The 24,201-nt window shown below is 37.9% G+C and overlaps 1 protein-coding gene across 1 annotated transcript in view; it reads left to right on the top strand.

Moving 5' to 3' along the window:
* The window catches only part of IQCM (IQ motif containing M), a 121,960-nt gene that overhangs the window by 10,496 nt on the left and 87,263 nt on the right, over window positions 1–24,201 (top strand). The window contains 3 exon segments of the mRNA XM_049815576.1: window positions 8,318–8,621; window positions 14,047–14,137; window positions 17,746–17,822. Of these exon segments, the coding sequence (XP_049671533.1) occupies window positions 8,318–8,621; window positions 14,047–14,137; window positions 17,746–17,822 (472 nt within the window).

Genomic DNA, 24,201 nt, shown 5'->3' with positions numbered 1-24,201 from the left:
AAAGGGGAATTAAATGAGAGTCTCCCCAAAAGTCTGCTTTTGCTTTCATCCTACCTGTTGTGTACCTTCCCACTACCTAACTTCCAAACATATTGTGAGAAGCAATATGTTTAATGACAGCACTCCATAGTTATTCCTTGCTATTTAATAACTGGTAGGAATGCAGTAAGGAGCAGAGTTAGAGTGAGTCTAATCTTGGTTAAACTAATAGTTTGGAGTTAAAACAGTGTGGTGAATTTATAAAGAACTGCAGATTCATTTCACAGAGACATCCCAGAAAAATAAGGCCCTGCTTACTGCATCTGCTCATAGTAAAATCCTCCTTTGACTAAACACTGCTACTTCATCATTGTCATTTTCAAGAATCAGATCAGGAACTCCAGGCTCATTTTGATGAAGAAGAAGTCTTTTCAATGATTAGAATTAAGAGGTTTCTCACAGAGTCTCCTGCTGCTCGACTAGTCATTGTTTCAATAACAAGAAGTTACCCTGCGGTGATGGTATCAAACTTTTCTGCTTCCCATGGTGCGTTCAGAGGTCAGCTGCAATGAGAATATAGAAGTGTGTTTCACAGAATGAAAGGAAAACTGAAACCTTATAAAAATCATCACGAAAGAGGTAAAAACTGATGTGCTAAGAAAATAGGATTATTTTTTTGTTCAGATAAGAGGATAAGGGAACAGGTTATGTTTCTGGATATCTTTGGGAAAAGAGAGAAGTAAAGGATCTGCAGAATTTAGAGTTACATAAAGTAGTGTTGGTTTTGGCTGGAATTGCCACAATGTGAGGGTTGAAGGTGAACTTTCTTTCTGCATTCCCCTTCACATTTTGAAAAATTATTTTCATCTGTGCTGTACTTCTAAGATGATTTTTGAGAAAAATAACTCACGAAGCTTTAAATTCAGGGACAGGGATGTTGATCAAAGCCTTATTTTCAAATATGGTACTCCATATTTGGGAAGAAAATGGTTGTGTTGTACATCTAAATAACTTCATAATTTTTCTTTTGGCTCCTTTGCTTCCTTCCGATTTGCCTCCTACTGGCTATTTATCATGGAACCTACTGTCATGCAAATATTACATTTTATTTTTTACATAATTATATATTTCTTCTCTGTATATTTTTTCTTTCCCTGCAGAAATTATCTACATTGTTGTTATTATTATTTATTACAATAAACAATAACATGTATTTGACAAAATAAAATCAGCATAATCTCAAATACATTACTGCAGCTTAATATTTCATACTGTTCTCTGTAACAGAGAATCTTTTAGAGATAGAAAATAAATTTATTTGGAAACATCACACAGAATACTTCAAGCCTATAATAAACAATATTTAAACCTTCAAAAATGAAGCTGATGCCAAAAGCCTAACAAATTAAAAGTATTTCTAGGTGATTAGTCAATGTGTGTACAGTACTTAGAAAATGAAATGCTATGTCCTTGCTTAATTATGAGTGTCCTTGGAATTACTAGATGCAGTCTGAAGAAATATGAAAACATATGGATGTTCATTTTCATTTCTGATGCCCCTCTTACCCTTTTGTGTCTTCCTTCCCCCCGTTCCTCTTATAAAACATATTTTCAAGAAAGCCAGAAAATGCTGGGTCACCTACCCCTTTCCAGCAGAAGAGGATTCATTTAGTATATGGTCTTTCTGTATAGGCTGCCATTTCTCTATGGTGCAATTTATCTTTTTTTTGTTGCAGTGGGATTTAGGAATCCCTCTATTCTTCGCAGTTTCAATGAATTCAAAGCTGGAAAAATAATCTAGACTGGCTTCCTGCATAAGATTGCTGAGGAATTCTTGCATGTTGCCACAACTTTTGAAATAAATCTTTTAGATTAACATCCAGTCTTGACTTAAAGATTTCAGATTATGGAAAATCTAACACCTCTCATCTTGCAACAGGTACCTTGAGTGTAAACTAGTGCACTTAATTTTAATTCTACATGTTGGGTTTTCCTACACCTCTCTGATTAAAAAGCCAGTTACTATTTGAAATCTTTCCATGTAGGCACATACAGACTATGGTTTGTTGCACAAACCTTCTGTTCTTACGGAAGAGTTTCTCCCTCACTGTAAATAGGGAAATGAGAAGCTGATAGTTGGCACACAAGGTTTACTGCATCTTTGTTTATTAGAAGTAACACAGTAAGTGTTCTTGGTTTGCAAGCAAAGAAACAATTCAAATTTTTTTGATTCGTTTAGAGATATTGTCTGTATTTGGTGAGGTGGTTCTAAAGGAATTGTTCTTTCAACTTTCTCTAAATTTTTCTTTATTTCCAATGCTATGGCTGTTTAAAAAAACCCCCAAACCAAAACCTCCAAAACCCAAGCAAACCCCCCGCCCCCCCAACCTCTGAACCCCATTTAATGTCTCCATATATTGTTCCATCCTCTTTTCAGATCTGTATTTGTCTTAATCCTTCTTTGACTGGCTAATCCAGATTCCTTTGTCCCTTCTTTTTGAAGGAGCGGTGAAAGAAAATATATTCCTCATAGTGTTTTCAGCTGGTGACTAAACTTGTTTATTTTCTGCCTGGTCTGAACATGAGTGGTGATAAGGCAACATCTCTTCCCTAACTCTGGTGTTGTCCATTTTCCTGATTTCTTGGAAAGTAACACTGCCAATTTCTCATTTTAAGAGCAATGATACCCTTTATATTGAGCAGTATTAACAGAAAGCAAGGGAAAACACCTTCTGCAGGTACATAATCAAACTATTTAACAGCTTTTAGTTGCCATCTATCTGTATGAATTCTGTATACATAACATATGCATGTTCCTCTAAACAGCTGACTTTAAGCTTATTGGCTTCCACACTTTCTGCTGGTTTACTCTAGCTTCTCTCAACATGGGCAAATAATTTTCTAGCATTCTCTTGATTAAACTAAGAATATTGACCTTCTCTGGACTTAAGGTAGATTTTTCAGGTGTCAAAATATGCTTTAATCGACTTCTGAAGATATTCCATTTTTAAATATGGTTTTTAAAATGGAAATGTCAGACTAAACATAGTGTTCCAGCATTGGTAACATCAGTTTTTGAGTATGGAAATAATGAAAAACATCACCTGCTTTTCAATATTGCTTTACTTTTTCAAGGATTGAATTAGTTCATTTAGCAACAGCTTTGCACTGGGAGTTCACAGATTCTTACCCACCTACAGTTTCAGAATCACTTTTTTCAGCATCCCATCCTATAAATATGACCCACATTCCCTCTGCCTAAATTTAAGACTTTGCATTTGTCCTTATCAAAATTTATCTTGTTCAAATGAAGCCACCTAACAAATCGAGACAGATCATTCTATAGAACATTTGCCTTATTACTTGCCACTCCACCAATTTTTGCGTGCTCTTCAAGTTTTACCAGCAATTGCTTTGTATTTTCTTCCAGATCATTGAAAATTATATTTAGGACTTAAGATTTAGATACTGGTTAGCCCATATTAAATATACTGTGATTACACAGGCCTTCCTCTTTTATAGCTGAAGAGGAATGTAGAATATATTTATAGCAGTTATAGCTAATAACTAATTAATCATTAAAAAATAAACTTTAATCATTTAAATATCATTTAAGTTACTGTATTTAATACTATCCACCCCTCACTCCAAGAAATCAGCAAGAATGTGGTAGCTCAGAATATGGAAATAAGTCAAATGCTTTACAGTCATGTAAGTAAAGTATATTAACCAATTATCTTCTCTCAAGAAAAACTCTAAAGCTTGCAGACAGAGTGCTCAAGGTACAATCTTCCATTTCCATAAAATCAATTAAACTTTTGGGGGAGATAAGAAAGCCACATTTCACAATCCTTTTTTTCTAATAGTAGGATATAAGCTCCAAAATGTTATTTAAATTTTAAAACAGCAGTTCATTCTGAGCTTGCAGAAGATTATTGCATTATGATGTCCCTGCTGGACCATGAAGAATGAAATCTGAAGCTAGGAAATGGTGTCAGGTGTTTTGGTTTTGGGGATGGTGGCACCTCTGTCTCCTTGTTGGTCTGTGCCTATAAAAGGAGCTCCAAAACAGAGTAAGCCAATCTAAGTCAGAGCTGCTCTAGTCCTTTTTCCCTCCCGCTGCACAGAGCTGCATGTTTTGTGGCAATATTAGCGTTCACCTGGATCTGTGGTAAGCAGGCTTTGGGAGTTAAACTGGCTCAAAACTGTGAGGTTAGTGATGATGATGATGATGATGCAGGAACCTGGCCAGCTCAGCTGTGCAGTAGCCGTGTGAGAACATGGTCTGAGCTGAGGAAGGTCAGCATCAGTGTAAATTTGATTTAGCAGCCTGTGCAATTTTTTTTAGGTCTGTCGTGCCTCTCTGTTTTGTAAACTGGAGTCCCATGATTTTCCAATTCGTAGACTGGCAGGATCTTAAAAAATACTGGGGTTTGTCTAGCTCTGTTTTGTGCGGGAGTCAATGGGACTTACCTTCCTGCTAATGATGGACTGGGAGAGGAAGGAGTTATTTACTCAACTGCAACATTTCCTTATGGAGCTAGTGCTCACAAAATAGTTCAAATGTATAAGCAGCTGTAAGGAGAATAGATAAACCATTCTTTACCATATTGCGCATTAATTTTTTTCATGCAGGCACCATCTTGGTGTTAAATAATTTTTTATTTGTAATGAACAAATCTGTGCTATGTGAGTAAATGTAGAAATTACGCAGAGAAGTGTGACGGAGCGGGCATTTACAAGGTGAAGTGACGTACATTCACAGATAATTTTTTCTACAGGTAAATGATTCGAAATTAAATACATGATGTTTTCCATGGAAACATATACTATAAAGAGTGGTTCAACCTGATTAAACAGCTTATAGATGTGGTGGGCCACATAATTATCTATCTATACACCATACCTCAAGCTGTAACATGCAGGCAAGTCTCCCTTCAGTAATTTCCACTGCTCCATCTCTTTAGAAATATAAATTCATTGGCTCTGCAAACAGAATTATTTACTTCATTCCTGTGACTACACCTCGAGTCACTTCTAGTCAACTTGCTCCCTCAACACTTTCCTGAAACTCCTCTCAACTAGCCAAATCTTGGAATTGCTTGGAATGTCTTCCACTCTTTTCTCTCCTTTATTTTCTTTATACTACTAACTTTCAGTTCAATCTTTCCCATGAAAATGGTATCTTTTGCAGGGTTTGGTGAAACATTCTTCTAATTTTCTGCCCACCTCTCTGCTTAATTCTACAGCATCTCATCTTTCAGTACGTTGTTTTTCATACTGTGAGAATGCCAGGGGCTTTCTATCTGTCCCTAAAGGGCTTTCCCTCTGCACTGCATCCACTACCATTTTTATATTGGTGACTTCTTTCTGGCCCATCTCCTGTAACTATCTATCTTGGTTCTCATTACCCATTTTGGTAGTCCTCCTGTCTTCAGCTTTACTGTTCCCAGACCGTGTATCTCTCCAGATCATCTATATTGCCCATCATAGCCTGTCAATCCTTTTAATGTCTCTTGCCTTCTTGCTAAATTACATTGTTTCTATTCATTATCTTCAAGTTTCTTCCACAGCTTTACTTTTGTCCCATGTACTTTTACCTCTACTACATCATCAGTACTCTCTAAGCCTCTCTAATGAAAACAAATTTGATGAGTGCTATATTTGTGCCTCTTCTATGCCTGACAAGATCATAACCTTCTTGAGACAAGCTATATAGGAAACCGCTCCCTTTTGCACATCCCTTCTAAAGCTGGTGTCAAATTAAATGTCTCATGAAATTAATTAATTCATAATGTTCTGGGATAAGGCAGCTGGGGATAGCTGCATTTTCTTCCTTTTCCCTCTCATTTGGCGTTGCTTGTCTTTGATTGTAAGTGCTTTGAATTTAGCATTGAATCTGTACACAAGTTTGGAAAGTGACTAGCCCAGGATGCAGAAAATAGTTTTTAGGAAAGTTTGTCTTGACTTACAAAGAACGAAACCATCATCATCGTAAAATGTTTAAAATATTACTACTTGCTGTGTTTAGCACATACAGCCAAAACCTGTTAGCTGCCTTCTCCAAACAGTGCATTGTTATGGTGGTTTTTGTTAAAATACTTGAAAACTCACAATTCTCCTGATTTAGAATCCAAATAGGCACCATTAAGCCAACAAGCTCTTGAAGTGTAAATATCACCCAGCACCTCTAAGTTACCAAGCAGAAGACAACATTGTTTCTGACCGTTGAAAATTTTTTCATCTGGGCAAAAAAGAAGGGATAAAGGAAGGAATGTGGCCCCTTCAAAAGGATAAAGTCAACAGGAGAATGAAAAGTCTCTCTTATTGCATCTTGAACAGAGGGTTGGTGGGCGAGGAAGTCACAAGCTTCAAGGAGCATACAACAAATTCAGATTAAGGATAAACCTCTTGAGGAAGGTCTCAGATGATAGAAGTTGTCATAGAACTGCTTAAAATTACCTCCCTTGCTTACTTTACCTTCCATCACCAATGACTATCAAATAATTATTAACATATGTGCAAACGGAGAGGGGGAGTCCAGGCATAGCTTGAGCACATTAGTCTACTGTATTTGTGCCGTGGAAAGATGTGGTCAACTTGCTTGTAGCAGCTTGGAGAAGCACGTGCCACCACACAGAGCAGCACAAATGTGGCCTTTGTTGGGGTGCAGTGCAGGCCAGCAGCTCCCAAAGGAGAGGAGCCAGGAGCTCGCCGTGGGACCACCAGCAGGTCCCATCCCTCCACCCCGGTTTGGGGAGCAGGGCAGCCCGCAGCTGCCATCACCAGGCAGGGACACAGGGATGGCTTACACTCAAGACATGTCCAGGAAGGGTGTCCTTTGCCAGGATTGTGCTTGGGGTGCTCATTTGTGAGGTGGTGTGGCCATAGCAGGAGCTTATGTGTTATTCACTGGGTCCTAGGAAGGGGCCCAGGACGACACTGCAGGGCTGTCTCAGAATGTACCTTGGGGAGAACTTCAGACGGATGGCTGAGATGTTGGGCACGTTTTACCAAGGACACTTTATTTTCAGGGGAGTGAGAGAAAAGGGAGAATTTAAGTGTCATTTAACACCAAAGTGGGAACTTGTTTGTGTCCTTAACTGAAGCTAGAAATTCTGGGACACTGAATGCGTTGATACACATGACCCCTTTCTTTTTGTATCTGTCTTACAAAACCTTTATCTTTTTTTTTTTTTTTTTTTTTTTTTTTCTGCTCAGCTGCTACCCTTCTCAAGTTTGGTCTGAGCTGTTTGTTCCAGCACAGAGACTGGTTCTTTCTACAGCCCCTTCCTACTGGTTCCAGTAGGAACTGGCTTAGTTATAAAAGACCTTTAGAATATTTTCACCTGCTGACAAGAGTAGTTGAGGCCTTGTGAATCCTTGTGAGCGGGCGCCTCTTTTGTGGTATTAAGGCCTGTGGCAAAACCAGGCTCAGAATTTAGATGGAAGAAGGACTCTTTAAAATACTGTGTAATTACTGCAGTAATTCACCTCTGTTGAACTACCTATAGATATGTGTGTAAAATGATTGTCAATTAAACTTTTCTTCATAAAAGCTCTAGTAATTTTACCTACGTGAGAGTTACAAAATGCACCAATATAGTGATCCTTGTTAGAACAGGGACCTACACTGTATGTTCTCTAGATAAGACAGGGATCTCTGTACTTCTTATCTGGGAGCTACCAACCATGCTGTGGGTGTGATAGAATACTAAATAGCAGTAACATATTTAAAATATAATTACAAGTATTTGACTACATTCATCCATGGCATAATGGGGCAGCTGTATTATTAGGCTGTCCTTAGGAAATTGAATTACTCTAATAAATGGAAATGACTGTTATTTAAATGGAAGACTATTTGCATAAAATAGGCCAATGCTAAGTGACCAGCTGTTAAATAGGTGCAAAATCTAATCTCAGAGTTCTGGGTCAAAGATGGATGGGTTCTTGCCAAAGACTTTCATATTTAGGCACTTAGCCTATATATAAAAATTCCGCAGTAAGAAGAAGCTTCAAGATCTGAAAACTGCAGCTCAATTTGTTAATTTTCTTTTTTCATATTTTTTATTTAAGAACAAGCTAGTGAATGTCATTCAACAAAATCAACAATTTCTCTTAAATGGAAATAAAGAATAAAAAGTCAAATGATGCAGCTTCATTTCATAAGGGAAATGAAGGGAAATGCCACTGTTGTGCTTGTGGCATTTCTGAGATAGCTGTTTACTTCACTGTTATCTTATTTGATATCATCAGCTTGGAGATAATTCAGTGCAAAAGAAACAATTAAAAACTATCATCATCTTAATAACATATATATTCACTTTATCAACAGAAATGCAATGTGTCCGTATCTTCCCAGCAACTTTCCGTACCTTATTGTAGCTGGGGCACAGCTCAGACTCCTGTGAGTGCTCCTTCTATTTTGGAAGATAATGCCAGCTTTTATGACAGCAAAGCTTTTGGAAAGGCAAGCTGGAAAAGAGTTTTTCAGCAAGATTCTTGGTTCAGAAAAAGGTTGTACAAGCTACCTGAAAGACCACTCTCTGTAACATTCAGCCCTACATTCCCTGAGAAGTCTATCAAGAGTTATAAGGCTCACATCCACCTATCTCCACAGTACGCTATGGAGCAAGAAGGTGAGAAGCTTTTCCTTTCATGTGTAATTTTTTAAACAGAAGGAAATTCAGTATTTTGCTGTTTGCCCAGTGCTGCCTTTTTTGTCATGAGACCGCATTCTCATGTGACTTGACATTGGTACTTTTCCATGTCCATTAATAGATTTATGCAGCTGATGGGCTACATTACAATCTTCTTGGTCTGTAAGCATGGTGTAGCTTGGTTTATGAAAAAAAGCACTAGCAAAACTGCACAGTGAAAAAAATCTCAAACAGAGCACAATATTGGAAAGGTTTTTTTTTGTTTGTTTGTTTTCTGTTTCTCACAAGTAAGTTTTTCTGCTGAAAGCAGATAATTTGAATATAAAATATTAATTTGCCAAAAGCTTCAGTTTCCATCAAAATCTTATCAGCCAGCAGTTTTTTATTTATTTTTCTGACAGTGACTCTCTGAGTTGCTCTGATGTGGAAGAAAATTAAGCAAGATAGCATATGAATCCTGTGACTGTTCTGTGGCATTCATGTGATGTCATGTGATTGGTCCTGATTTGGGCTTAATTTATTTATTCCATGGTGTGGAATGGAACTTCACTTTTTGTGAAGTTAAAGAATTTTTTTCACTGAAGACCCTGATCTCTGTATATCAGAAGGGGACACATTCTCCACACATCTTTGTGGTGATTTTGCTTTGAAGACTGGAATTTAATACCCTTTTAAACATGAATGTCCTGGCTTTGTGTGTTCCCCTGCCATCTGCTAAAAAAGAAAACTACTGTAATAATAGACATCATAGAAATACTTCCAGCATTTTCAGACCTAGCCAGCTGATAAGTTTAACAACTTTCACTGGCTCTACTTGAGGTAAACCAAAACTTACATAGGGTTATAAAGGGCTGCTGGATGCATATCTCTAAGGAAAATATCTGTAAGTCTGTTTTTTCCTTTTCTGTAGAGCAAATGTTCAAGCCATTCAAAATTGAGAAAACTGCATTTTGGGGAAAATGCCTTCAAGCTTTACTTCTTCGGCCTTCTCAAGTATTTATTTAGAGATAAAAGGAATGAAGCCACTAAATACCGCAAGATATAAAGCAAATCCAGCTTCCTGTCATCTTTAACCTATAGACTTTTATCTGTATTCTGTACAGGTGGCCCAAGTCCCACAGTACTATGAAATTTGGTAAGTTCTGAGGGAAAAAAAAAGATCTTTGCAATTTAATAAGAATGTTGAGAAAGTCTACCTGGCAATTCTGAAGCCCCAAAGAACCACTTTTACATTTATGTTTGTTATTTACTTTTTTTTTGTTTTTCCCCATAAAGAAAGAGTATACCTGCCATTGGTGGACTGCACCTCATTTCAAATACTCTAATTCAAACCAGCTTCTCCTTAAGTATCCATCTAGATATTTAGATAGATAGCTAAAGCTAAATATATTTATCTATATTTAGATATCTAAATATCTAGAGTTGAACAACAGCAAACAGGAACAGGTAGAGGAGACTGATACTGTGATATGTAGGTGAATATGTGACCACTTTGTAACAGGTGACATGGAACTTGCACTGGCTCATTTCATTAGCTAAGTTTGGGCCCAAAGTTTGTTGACTGGTACCTGATATCTTATTGACATATGTGTTGTTAAGTAGTTCTCTCTAGGCATGAGAGAAAATGAGAGCATTTCTGGAGAGAAAGTGTCTAGGGCAAAGTTGTTTCCACAAAGAGAATCCCTAAACAACAGAGAAAAGTGAAGAAATTAGTCTCTCAACACCAACAAAAAAGGGGGAAAAAATTCTGAAATTTCTTCCAGTTTTAGTACTCTATTCATTGAGTTAGGAACATAGCAATAGCATAAATTATTTCTTTTTCTATGTGTCTTTATTCTTGTACTGGTAAAAGTGCAAAATGGACAATAGTAGCTCTTCTCTGCCTCAGTTAAAATTCCAGTTCTCTAGTGGATAATGGGCCAAGACAACTCTCAGAGATTTTACTTTCTTCCCTAAAGAAAGCTTTCTGAAACCTTGAATTATACTTCCCAAAGTGAACAGAGTTAGTGAGTTGCATCTCTTTTAATATTTTCTTAATTTGGGAGCCCTTTCTTTTGGAATACAAGGATAAGATAGCTACAGAATGGATAGAATGGGTAGAACATAACTATATCAGCCCACTGTGGTAAATTTTTATGCTCAGCATGAAATCCCTGTTTCCACATGTTGGAGTAGGCTTGAGCTGCTACTAAAGTGAACTCAGAAAAGGTTCAGGGACTTCTACAAAAATAAGACCTCCTGAGTGTGTTTGTTCACCTAAATATTTCAGTAGACTCAACACAATTATTAATCAGAGCAGGACTGGAACAGAATGTGTAAGTAGTCCCACTTTCTTTGCTCTGTTTATAAAACTGCCCAAATTCCACTAAATAAACTTGTCCCTAAAATAATCAGTTTCATAACTTCCTGTAACCTCTCAGAACTAAACTTTTTTAGATACTTGTGAAGAGAAAAGTGTAATGCATTAGCATTGTATTTGTTTAACTACATAAATACAGGCAAGCAGATTTGTTCATTTTAGCCCTTGGTAATGCCAGTCTTTCAGAGTGCTCTCCTCCCTGTTGAGTTTTTCTAAAGACACTGTTGGTTTTTTTCTAAATGTAAGTGGCAAAGAAAAGTGTCCCAGGCATGTAATTTTAGTAGTATCTTCTTCCCTTATGACTCATTACTGCTGAAATCAACACAACTTGGGATGTGCTCAGAACTTCAGTACCTCTTTAATGTTTTCAAATAGTAACATCTGTGCATGTTTATGACTTCATGCTCTGCCTTAGCGTCAGTCTTGGCCAATGTTTCTGGCTGTTAAATGGTTGTACTGCTAGAGAGGAGGGTCCCTGCACATTGCAAGAAGCAAGAGAATTACCATTATTGAATATTTCATTGAGCAGAACAGCAGCAATGTTGCAGAAACAGACCTACTTTTATCAGAACCATACAGGTGTGTTTAGAACTTGTACCATGTATTCAAAGGTAACTGATAAATGTTCCCCCCCCAGCCTCCAAGTCATGACCAAACCCTTCCTTTCACTTTCTACCTTCATTTAGAGACAATAATGCTTCTGGATTTGAACACCTCTGGATCTTCTTGCAGACTCACTTATTTCAGCTTGCCATATACCATGATGGCTGGCTGAGGGGAAAAGAGACAGAGATGAAGAAAAGGCCGGCTTGAAGACAGATAGTGAGAAAAGGAGAGAGCAGATCTCAGGGGACAGTAGTGACCTAAAACACCCCTCCTTTAGGACATGGCTGAAAAGTAATCTAGTAGTGGAAGCCTACAACCATTCTTGCTTGTACTTACGCAAATGTGCATTTGTATACAGGCTATATAAGAGAAATATCTTAAAGAACAATTACACATAGTCTTGATGGAACTTTTGTCATCACCTGATGCTATATCTTGTGTATTAATACCAGAATGGCTGCTCTTTGAACAAACAATACAATTTGCAAATTGTCAGACATGAATCTGCAGCCTGGCAGGACTGCTGGTTTTGCTACTCTAGACAAAGGGCAATTATACTAGATTGATTTCTGGAATGCTTTCAGGATAATTATCTGTGTCTGACTGTACTCCATCACTATCTTGGTCTACATCTTTATACAGTGAATTCAAAGTTTTGTGGCATCTAGATATAGCAAATAAATGAGCTATCTTTCAAAGCTCAAAGTGCTAATAAAACTGTGAAGTATGAAATGGCAGTGCCAAAGTGTGAGAGAGATGTTGCAAACTTGTGTGCAAAGAGGAAAGACAATATCAGCTGGAAAAGGCATGGGATCAATGCAAATATTAAGTCTTCTCATAAAAGATGTGTACCTGGCATTTGGAACGGTAGTATACTGCATGCTGGGGAAGTTACAGATGTCCTGTAAAGCCTTTCTGTGTACTTGATGACACATAAAGAAATCCTGAAAGGTTTATGCCAGAGACAGAATTTTTCTGCTTGGTTTCTACATTTGAAATTCAAATTCTCCGAGGAAAATTCTCTGTTGATTGAGGACTAATGACATGTTAATAATCACAAGAACAAAGAGACTGAAAGTTGTACAGCTCAGAGGAGAATGGGTTTAGGGTCATTCTGTTTAAAACAGAGTTTGCAAAAATGCATGAATGTGTTGAACACAAAACTGAGGAAATATCCAAAATAAAGAGAAGGCCAAAAATATGCAGCCTGCCTAACTCCCCCCTGTGGAATCTGTGAATTCACTTATGGCACTGAAACAACTTTTACCTGTGTTAACTCAACATGTACACATTTTAAATGCAAAAGAGGAATGATCTTTGATTTCAATGTGATATATTGTAAAGTACAATATAAATCAGGGAGAACTTTATATTCCTAAGCAGGTACAAATCAAGACATCAGCACTGCTACTCTGGGTTTAGCATTCCATCTGCTACAGATACATGCTTTGGTGATATTTTTTTCTGTCTGATACTTGACTGTGGTAAGACTAATTGGGCGTATTACCAGGCTAATGGGAGTGAGCTATTACTGGTTGAAAGTTGCATGCACTGCATTGCATCTGCTGCAGCGAGGTGAGAGGAGTTCACAGGATGAGTTGGAATTGACTGATTTCTGAATCCCCCTATATTCTTTACTTTCAAATTACAGTCCACACTTGTGTTCCACTTTGATTTACTGAATTTAAGGTAGTTCATTTGTTTTCTTCCCAGTGTTTTGCTTCTCTTTAAAACATATGAGTGTTTTCAAGAGAGACACTTAAATAAATATGTTTGCCAGTATGCTGAACTGGTATGGTAGGGCTTGGAGGAATGAGCATCTTCAGTTCTACCTTGCCTATAGTGTACTGTGGTATGATTATGTGGGTACTAAAAGAAACAGAAAGATTCCAAATTCATCTGTCTGTGTGTGTCACCACAGTACAAAATGTAAAACAGTTTTAAAAATTAGTATATGTTAATTTGGGGAAGTAAATACAGAGGCAATATTTTTATTGTTTAAGGAAATCTTCTGAAGGGAGTGAGGGGAAAGGAACAGTACTTACAGTGTACATATTTGAAGGCTATTGAATGTTTTTGCTATCTTTGGTAGTTCTAAAACAATTGCTCTATGTATACATTCCTAACAAGATCTTTTCTAATGCAATTTTGAGGCTTAGAAGTGGTTTAGTTTTCTCCATGCTTGTGAATATAAAACAGAGCTATGTGGAGTGTGTGGTCCACTTGCATAATGGTTTGGAGTGCAAAATTAAATGCAGAGTGACATTGGAGAAGATATCTGTTTGCAGTATGTGCATGTGTTTGTAGTTTTCCTGAGAAGTTTCTCATACTCTTGTAGAAAAACATGATGACTTGGTGTCTCTCTTGAGCTGGCTGTGCTTGTATGTATAGAAAGAAATATATGTTAAATTTTTGTTATATCACTTGCCTTTTTCATAGAGAGAATAAGTTTAACTGAGTTGTTGTCTGGGATTGACTCTGTGAGTAGAGCTTTGGAGAATGAGAAAAAGGAGAACAACTCACCTCTTAGGTAAGACCTGGGATAATTGACTAGACTATGAATTGTTTTTCCTCTCAAAGCCAAATAAGTAGTTGACTCTGCCTTTTTACAGGTTATATGCTATATTTACTGTAAATTTCTAACTGTAAATTCTTTGAGAAATTATGAAGTTCTACAAAATCTAGGAATAAAAGTTCTGTTTGATTGCTTGTTTACATTTATTTTTATGAAGTTCACTATTGCCTCTTCAATATGTACATTATTCCCAAGATTTCACTGAAAAATGCAGCATGAGCTACCTTTCCAACGGTATACTTTAACAACTTTGGTTCTTATAGTAAGATGAACTGAACCTTCCTTTTTATACACATAAACTTACTAGTTTAAACTCCTGATTTTTTTCCCCATTGACCTTAGCGGTCAAATTCATATTTACATCCTGTGATCTCTGGTCAGACCCTATACCGAAACTAAAACACTACTGAAATGTAATAAAACACTACTGAAATGTAAATTAAAAAAAAGGCACTTATATAATTTTTAGAGCACCTTCTTTGCCTTTTTGAAACATCAATGAAATAACCTACCATATCTACAAAACCCCCAAGATCTTTGGTTGCCTTGACCTAAACAAGGTGGTGATCATTACAGCAGCTGAAAATCTGACCCAGTTCTGCACCACTTCTTGTGAATCTGCATAGACCTTGGCTGCACAGCTCTTAACTGTTTGGTAAGTATTTACTCATGGCTGCAGCCCATGTGCTCTTATGAGACTATGTGTATGAACACATGCCCACCCACCATCATGAGTAATGGAGCACACTCCAACCTTGGCTAGTTCTTTATGAGCTGAATCTTCCCCAAAGTTGCTTTATTCTTTTGATAATTTTAAAGATTTCTCAAACATCCTTCTTACTGTTTCAGACCCCCTTCTAAGAATGCCTCAAAACTGTTGACAATACCTTCCTTTTATCATCTGAATTCTAGCACTTTAAGGAACATTCTTAGTGGAACATTTTCAATTTCACTTTGAGATTAAAATATTGGTAGGAGAACATAGAGATCTAAGTGTGTACTTCTAGAGGCTTATAATTTTATCTGTTTAGCAGGGTAATTATATTTGCCTTGTACAAGAACAATTAAATGGCTGCTCACAGAAAATGGTTTAGCTCTAACAGTGAGCTTTAGTTGCTTCTTTCCACATATCCTCAAAGGAAGACAAAATTCTAGCTTATGAAAGACCTTTCATTTGCTCCTGCTTCCGTCCAAAAAGCACAAACCTTAATATGTTTACTAAAATGTTTATTTGATGATTTTACAGGGTTTCCACTGTTTAGTATCCCCTCTCCATCCCCTCTTCTTGTGTGCACCTAGATAGAAAAGAGAAGTGGAATCATAATGAAGGGAGGAAGTCGGGAGTAACAAACAAGGAAGAACACTCTAAAGCAGACAAAGCAAGGGGGAAGGATGGCTATGTGCAAATGGATTTTGCATTGAGGTCTATAATCCTGAATTTTTGGGCTTCTTTTTTTTTATCACTTGGGTTTACCTGCACTTTTGTGACAATATTTTGTAGACACAACCCCCGTTACTGGGAATCCTTGTGTGTGCCTGTTATGATCTCCCACACCTGTAGTTGCATTTGCACCTTCTTACATGTTTTCTAAGTGAAGGTAGTAACATGAACACATTGCCTAGCTACTTTAAGGGCACATGCACATCCACTGCAATTGCATGTATCTATCCAAGTGAAGAGACCTGGCTGAAAATAAAATTGATACCTACCATCATCAGTAGTACATGAACCCTAAACTCAAAATCAATGTAAAATCCTATTCAGATTTTCTTTTTTGCCTTCTTTTACATCAGACTCTTAAGATTCTTCAAGAATTCCAGGAAAGCCCATTTAGTCTCCCCAAATCCTTGTGAGTTTATGTAAGGTTCCAGTGATGATATTTCCAAGGAAAAATAAACTATAGCTATAGCTGTGATGTTATCTTGTGTTGCTTTCAGTGTAACCTCTTTTCAGCCTGAGTATCTCATGTAACCTTTCCTTACACCTGGAATTCACAAACAACTTAAGATCAGCCCCCTGATCACTCCTGAAGTACATTATAAAAGAATCTGAGTGATTTAAAACTAAGGCATATAATCTGGATTTTATTTTTGGAAAATGTAACATATCTCAGTAATAAAGCAGAATTGGGCACTATGCTTCCGGATGAAAACTGTTCTTGATGGGTATCTCAACGTAGTGGGGTAAGCAAAAGGTTGAATACCTTTAACACTGGTGAAATCTGATAAGCCTGTAGTAACTTTCTGTACATACTGTATCCTAGATCTTCATGAACATGAATTTGGCTATTAAATAAATAAAATAGGAAAAAAAAATTCTTTACAAGATAGCATACTTAAATACCAAACACCATTACATACATAAGTTGTGACAGTGATTTCTTTTCCATTAATTTCCTGTTGATCTTTTGATAATATCTGGATCCTTGTGACCGTGGTTGCACAGTAGGTGTGGAAAAAAGTGTTCAAGTTTTAAAAGCACTTTGTGTTACTGTTGACTATGGCAATTCTTAATAACCTTATTTCCAAGCCAGGGCTGAAACTGAGCTGTGCTTATCCCGTAGAGTTATTTCACAGCAGTCCTAGAAACTGGCCATGGGAACAAACTTGTTCCCTGGGATGGGTATATTTTATGCATCTGGCATTATGCAAAATTAAGCAGACTTAAACAGCTAGGTTAAAACAATTTAGATAAACTTATTTATGGTAATAGAATGTATTTATATATTTAATGGAGCCCAAAAGCACAATCTCCATGACTGAATTAATATTCAGCAACTATGTGACTGGTACTCATGAACAGTGAGTAGTTTTCAGTAACTGATTTTTCAAATAGAATATACTTTTTTATTTCTGAAAACTACCCACCATGACAGCTACACACCACATTGTTTTAATGGTAAAATAAATTAAACATCTGGAACTGACAGAATTATTCCACAGAGTAGCCTGTGAACAGATGAGCAGACAGATTGGCATGACTATGAAGAAGCAAAAGCCAGACCAGCCTGCTCCCACCCATCCAAAAAAGAATGAAGCTTCACAGAAGACATTCTTCTTGTCTCACTGACACCTATTATTCACATAACAGCTACAGCATACCTGTAAACACTGCCAATTGCCCAGTCTTCTTTACCAATATGGACAAATCTGTGTTTTGCAGTGCTACCATAGAAAATATTTGTTTACTTTCATTCTTTGACTTCCATACCCACAATACCAACATGCGTGGCAGCTGATTACAGTCACAAGGACAGAAGTCAGTCTGTGAAGAACTAGAAAGAAGCCATCAATTTATTTCCTATTATCACAAAGCAGTTTTTAGATTGTAATGACTTCAAGCACATCTAATAAGAACAGCTAATTTAGAAATTAAAGTCTCTAGTATTAAAAAGTCCCCAACCCAAAAGCTAGTGTTTATTCAAATGGTTAATTTTGACTTTTAAGTGTTTAAAACCGTATTTTTGAAGTGATATTTTACACAGTATGAGACTTTAGCTTACAGTGTAAGCTTGCAGAGATAGAGAAAATATAAAATTTTGCTTTGTTTTTATTTTTTAAAGCAGATCCTTGGATTTCTTGGATCCCTGTGCTTCTCCTAGACCATATGGTATTCCTGGGTTTCAGATCACACACAAAGGTAAAGAGAAGTAAATTCTGTTCTGGTGCAGAGAGTAGATATAAGCTGATTAACCTATACCGAGTATTAGAAAAGAAAAATTATCTTGAGTTTTTGGAGGGAGAGGTATTTTTAAAAAATTCCTCATGTTGAGTGTATTCTTTCTAAGGTTCTGCAAAACTTCAAAAGGTTTACAACATTGATGCTAGACGAATTTAGATTATCTTTTTTTTAAAAAAAAATAAATTCAGATGCTTTTGTAAATCCATGTATCTCAGGGACAACACTCCATATTTATCTCCTAATCCCTTCCTACTGAATAGGCTTTGCTGGCTTGCTTGAAAAACTTTATGCTCTGTCCTTCAAACCCAAAGTGAAATGTATCTGTTTTCTTGTGAGCAATTACACATATTTCTTTGCATACATGAACATGTACCAAGAACTTGGCTGATTGACAGTACTACTGTCAAGTCTCATTGTGCCCCTTCCTGTCTTGAGCAATTCTAGCATGCATCGAACCCCTTCCAAACGTTACTTGGATACTTGGGCACCTAATCACTGTCAATCCAAACAACAGTCAAATAGCCTGGCCACGGTCTGTTCCCCAGTTTTGTGGTTTAAGCCCAGCTGGCAGCAAAGCACCATGAAGCTGCTTGCTTACTGCTCCCGTCCCCTGTCCCCGGTGGGATGAGGAGGAGAAAATATAAAGAAAAGCTCGTGGGTCGAGACAAGGACAGGGAGGGATCACTCACCACTTATGGTCATGGGCAAAAGACGGGCTCAACTTGGGGAAGAAACAAAATCAATTTAATCTGCTACAAATCAAATCAAAATAAGGATAATGAGAAGTAAACCCAAATCTTAAAACACCTTCCCCCCACCCTCCCCTCCTTCCCACCTCAACTCCACTCCCAATTTTCTCTACCTCCTCCCCCCAAGTGGTGCAGGGGGATGAGGTTTGGGGTCAGTTCATCATGCGTTATCTTTGCTGCTCCTTCCTCCTCAGGGGGAGGACTTCTCACCCTTCCCCTGCTCCACCGTGTGGTCCCTCCCACGGGAGACAGTCCTTCACAAACTTCTCCAACGTGAGTCCTTCCCATGGGCTGCAGACCTTCAGGCACAGGCTGCTCCAGTGCGGGCTTTCCCATGGAGTCACGGCCACCTTTGGAGGCATCTACCTGCTCCGGCGTGGGGTCCTCCTCGGGCTGCAGATGGGCATCTGCTCCATTGTTCACCTCCATGGGCTGGGGACACACAGCCTGCCGTCTCACCACGGGCTGCAGGGGCATCCCCTCCTCTGGCGCACCTCCTCCCCTCCTTCTGCACTGACCTCGGTGTCTGCAAAGGGGTTTCTCTCACATTGCTCTCCCCTCCCCGCTGTAGGTCTTCTTAAATCTGTTCTCCCAGAGGTGCTACCACTGTCATTGATTGTGTCGGCCTTGGCCAGAGGCAGGTCTGACTTGGAGCCAGAGAAGCTTCTAGCAGCTTCTCACAGGATCCACCCCTGTTGCCCCCTGCCCCCTGCCAAAACCCCACCACACAAACCCAAAACAGCCAGGGATTTAGATACTGGCTTGAAAGCTTGGCTGATGGTTTTCCCATCAGTCAGGTTTCCCCATCAGGCACTTGGGTGTAGAACTGGTCTGTGGTCCTGAGACCTAACACCAGTTTCTATCTGCTCCAGCCTTGGTACTTGATCCTGACTCACAGATATGTATCCCTCTGTCCTGCCTCCTGTCCCAGTCTGTTCCTGTTGCGAAACAGCCAGCCTAATTCTGCTCCAGCCTTCTCCGGAGCAGGATGGACCTCCGTCTTGCAGGATGGATCTCATAACCCTCAGCTGAGGCTTCCCTTTGCCAGCATTGACTGCTTGTATTAGCTTTTCACCAAACTTTAGCTTGTATGAGCTTTTCACCGGTCTAAGCTGCTGTACTGTAAGCCCAGCTGAGTGCCTGAACTCCTATTTCTCTGTGGAAACTCATTAAAAATAATGTGACTGAGAAGAAATCTGCATTAAAAGCTCCTGATGCAAAATTCGAGACTTAATGCTTTTGGGACCTAAGGAACTTACTCAGTCCCATCTCTTTCAGTCAAAGGGCACTGAGAAATAGATACAAAGATCTGACTCTTGTGAAAATAAGACACTTATCTGACACAAGTTTTCCTTGATAAACAGAAGCAATAACAAAAATGTGTTTGCCATAAATGCTTCTTGGGCCTTTCACAGACTTAACTGGGCTGAGTCATGATAGTCACTGAATATTTTCTTAATCTACTGCACTTAAAAGTCCCCATGTAGGCTGTTGCTATCAGTAAAATGATCTGTCTGCTTTGATCTCCCCTTTTTCTCTGCACTCTATAATCTTGGTATAAGGAAACGTAAGACTATGAAAAGCCAATGGATTCTGAAACAACCAGGTATTGAGAATGAGTTAGCATCCATTCTATCTTCCAATGCCTTCTGTTTAGGTCTTTTACACATTTCAAAATCAAATTTTCATGCAAGCAGACAAAAAATAAGTGATTTAAGCTACTATCAATAGGATACTGCTGTCTCAATGAATGGGAATGTTTAGACTACATCCACAATGTGTTTTTGCAAATATTGTTTAAAAAGGCAAAGAAAGGCTCTGAAGACCTTTATTTGATTGTTCTTCAGGATTAAATTGCAGCATGACAACTTGCCTTAAACTGACTCAGTGGCAGCCTAGAGTTGTCCACCCCCAGATCAGATCAGGCAGTGAGCTAGCTCTGAATTACAGTTTGTGCTTTGGTCCTCCATTCATTACCAGGAGGAAGCAATCTGTCGCAGTCTATTCGGCACAGGATTACTTTTCCTTCCGAGCTGGTCCAGATCTGCTGGCCAACAAGACTGGATATCCTGCTCCCACCACTCATGCTGTGCACATCGCTGTAAGCAATGAAGAGTAGAAACCTCTGTGGAGTCACTGAGAGAGCTGTGATACTATTCAGTGGAACAGAAAAATGTGAGGCAAACACACAAGAAATTGTAACTGTCCTTTTTAAAGGATATAGTTGGTTTTACTTTATGATAGTCTCCTGTTTGGGTCTATTAGTCAAAAATATGTACTCTGGTTCTTTGAGCTGATACTTGTGAGCAAGTCCTAGATGTGCGCAAATTTCCCTACGCGAGTGATGGCAGATTAGATTACAGTGCTGGGGTCATGAATGAAAAGAGAGAGGAAAATAATTTGACAGAATATTTTCAAACAAAATAATTGTTTGTACTATACTGTACTGTACATTTGTACTATAGGTAGAGAAAGCTGAAGCTGAGCATCAGCTCATCTATGAGATGATGTTTGTTACATATCTTTATAAAACCCCCTCATATTTATAACCTTACAATATCTGCAAAAATGTTGATTTCAAAGAAAATTTTTTTTAAAATCTGCTATTTAATGCTTTTAAACCTTTTAAGTCCATGCATTTGTAAAAATGTTTTATTTTTTTTACAATATACTAAAAGAAGAAGAAACTGCAGGTTATACTTCTTTCTGAGGTAAAAGTGATTCTTTCCTTAGGCTGAATAGATTTTATCATTAAGGGCTAAGAACTGATAAATAGTAGTGAAAATGGCCAGGAATATGCAAAAAAAAAATGTTTTCTAATAATTTATTTATTGAGTAGTGCCAATATTCCTCAAACCATATTCAAGCAACTGTCAAACTAGCTGAAAACCTAAATCTTCAGTAAAAAATAGTAAATTATTTGATAAAAAATATCAGGATTCATTCTAAAATGTTTTTAGCAAATGACATTAGTCCAGCTGTCTTGTAAAGTAAGAGGACCAGAACTTTTTCCATATCTTCTGGGAACAAACCCTGACTAATTCTGTAAATGTTTGTACAGATTTGGTTGTATTCCTTTGAGCCTAAACTGCATATTAAATTATGAATATTGTCAAACCTCTTGTAGGAAAGGCTTGATACACTGTTTAAAAAGCTAAATAATTCATTCAATTAAAAATATGAGGCAAGAGCTTTAAGGCTGTAGGGAAACATGAGTTCTTGTATGTTAAGATCAGTGTTTGTGTGTATATCACCAGGCATACGTAAAAATGCATATGAACTCCTAAGATCTACTGATCCGCTTTGCTTACAGATACAGCAAAGTAGACACAGATACCTTGTTGATAGTACAGAATGGATATGATCTGTTTATTTGTTAATGCCAAATAATGAGCAACCTGCCTTTTTTTAAACATTAATAGCAAGAAGAATAACTCTCACTAATGTTCTGTGAGGTTATTAACATAGCTCCTTACGGTATTTACATGACCCTCTTAAAGTTCATACTACCATTTTGCATGATGGAGAGGCAACACATATTTTTGTCAGCTTTTCTTGCTGGCAGTCTTCCTCCAGGACCCTGGAGAGACATTCCACAAGAGCAGAAGTGTGCAAGTGAGGAGAGACTGAGGGAAGAGGGGTAGATATGCTTCTTTTGCTGTCTTCTACCAACCTTTGTTGAATAAAGTTCACGTGAGTAATAGGATGCAGAAGAACTGGATGGGTCTAAGGTAGTGTAAACTGTGGAGAAGCCCTGATTCTTTTCTTCTGGTAGTCCATTGTGGCCTGCAAGAGCCCAGGGGGCTTGCAGGTTGACCTGGGGCCTGTTTTTCATTCCTCCTCCTCTCAGCAGAAGTGTGAAATCTCTTGAACAGAACTTTGAGGCTGTTTTTTTCTCTTTGTTTTCTGCTATAAGTTATTCCTCCTATAAAGGTGATAGAATGCAGAATATTTCTCTTTCAATGAGCTAGATAGCTAAAGATGTCAGTTAAATCAAGGGTCTAGCTTATCTCTATCAGCCAAAAACAATCCAAGCCAAAGGAGCTGATGACAAATATGTGAGAAATCAAACATATTTGATGATAAGGAAATAATGCCAGAAACCTTGCATTGACTTGGTTCATCCTTATTCATGAACAGAGATGAGTCACAATCAGGCACTGGTTTGAACTTAGTTCAGCTTTTTCATTCTGTTGCCCACCTCTATTTCTGTCATATGGAATAATGATCTTCTAGCAGTATACAAGGAGGCAAGTTGGAATTTAGTTTTTGCCTAGTAGGCTGGTTTGGGTTTTGATGGTTTTGTGTGGGTTTTTTTTTGTGGTTTTTGTTTGTTTGTTTGTTTAAAGGTGCATATGCTCAGCAAAGAATAAACTTCAGCTTCAATAGTTGACATTCCTCTGTGTAGCTGAAAACAGAGCACTGTAATGGAAAAGCATTGACCAATTTTGATGGGAAATGCTGGTAACAACGCTCTTGTTGCCCATTCATGCAGAAGCATTGTTGAAGAAAGACTCACCGAACATGTTAGCAGCACTCTCAACATTGTGTGAGGTGCTTCACATAAGCAATCTGATATATAGTTTGAAAAAATAATGCTATGATTGAAACACTTGCAAGACCACTCATCTTTAATGGTTGGACTTAAGGCTATGACAGATCTGGTACTGGAAGGAAAATAGAATCTCAGAAGCCATATATCTATCAATATTTTTCAAACCTATGTTTTCTACAGTTAGGTCCTATATGAAAAAAATACATTAATAGTAGCACTTCTGAATGCCCTGATGAAAATTAACTTTTACAATGAAAGTCAGTTTTCCTCCCCTGGCTTAACAGATAATGCTAATAAGAAATCTTTCATTTTTTGAATGAAATACTTGGTGCAATAGAGGCCAGAAACTGAAAGGCCAGGTGTTGGATGGTACAGCTTTATCTATGAGAGCTGAACAGTTTTGAAAATCTGATCTTTAGAGCTGAAGGACTGCCAAATCTGGAGGCCTTACTATGTTGCTCGGGCTCACTACTAAACAGGGGTTGCAGAATCACACTCTCTCTTGAGTTCACCCAGTGTGAAGACATCTGCACCTCCTTCTTCCTCTGTAAAGGAACATTGGCCAGTTGCTGAGCTGCAGCAGAAGAGTAAGTCTAGCTCTAATTCTCTTTTGTGTCACTATTTTAGGTGATCTGTAGTCAGTCACACCTGGGTAGAATGAAAAAAAAATCAAAGCTGGGATTCAATTTAAGTCCTCAATATAAATGGGTTTTTAAGAAACAATAAAATTATTCCTGTCTGCTTCAGGCACATTTACCTAATTATTTCTTATTGTGTAAGAGAAATGGCCAATTTTTCTGTCAAAAAGAAAAAATTAGTTTCAGATGAGGAGGTGTTATCCTTTTTAGATTCCAGTGTAACCAGTTTTCAATTATGTGCTCCTAAAATGGTGGGGCTATTGGTAATTAACACTATTACAAGTATAATTTCAAACCACCTAGGCCAATTTGTGGGGGCTATGTTTTACAGTGACTCACTTCCATCTTACAACAGGAAACTCTGGAACCAATTATTTTTCTTGCTTTATTCATCA

This window comes from Accipiter gentilis, chromosome 12, assembly GCF_929443795.1.
Source record: "Accipiter gentilis chromosome 12, bAccGen1.1, whole genome shotgun sequence".
NCBI lineage: Eukaryota > Metazoa > Chordata > Aves > Accipitriformes > Accipitridae > Astur > Astur gentilis.
The sequence above is the reverse complement of the archived record's forward strand: the minus strand, read 5'-3'. Positions and strand labels throughout refer to the sequence as shown.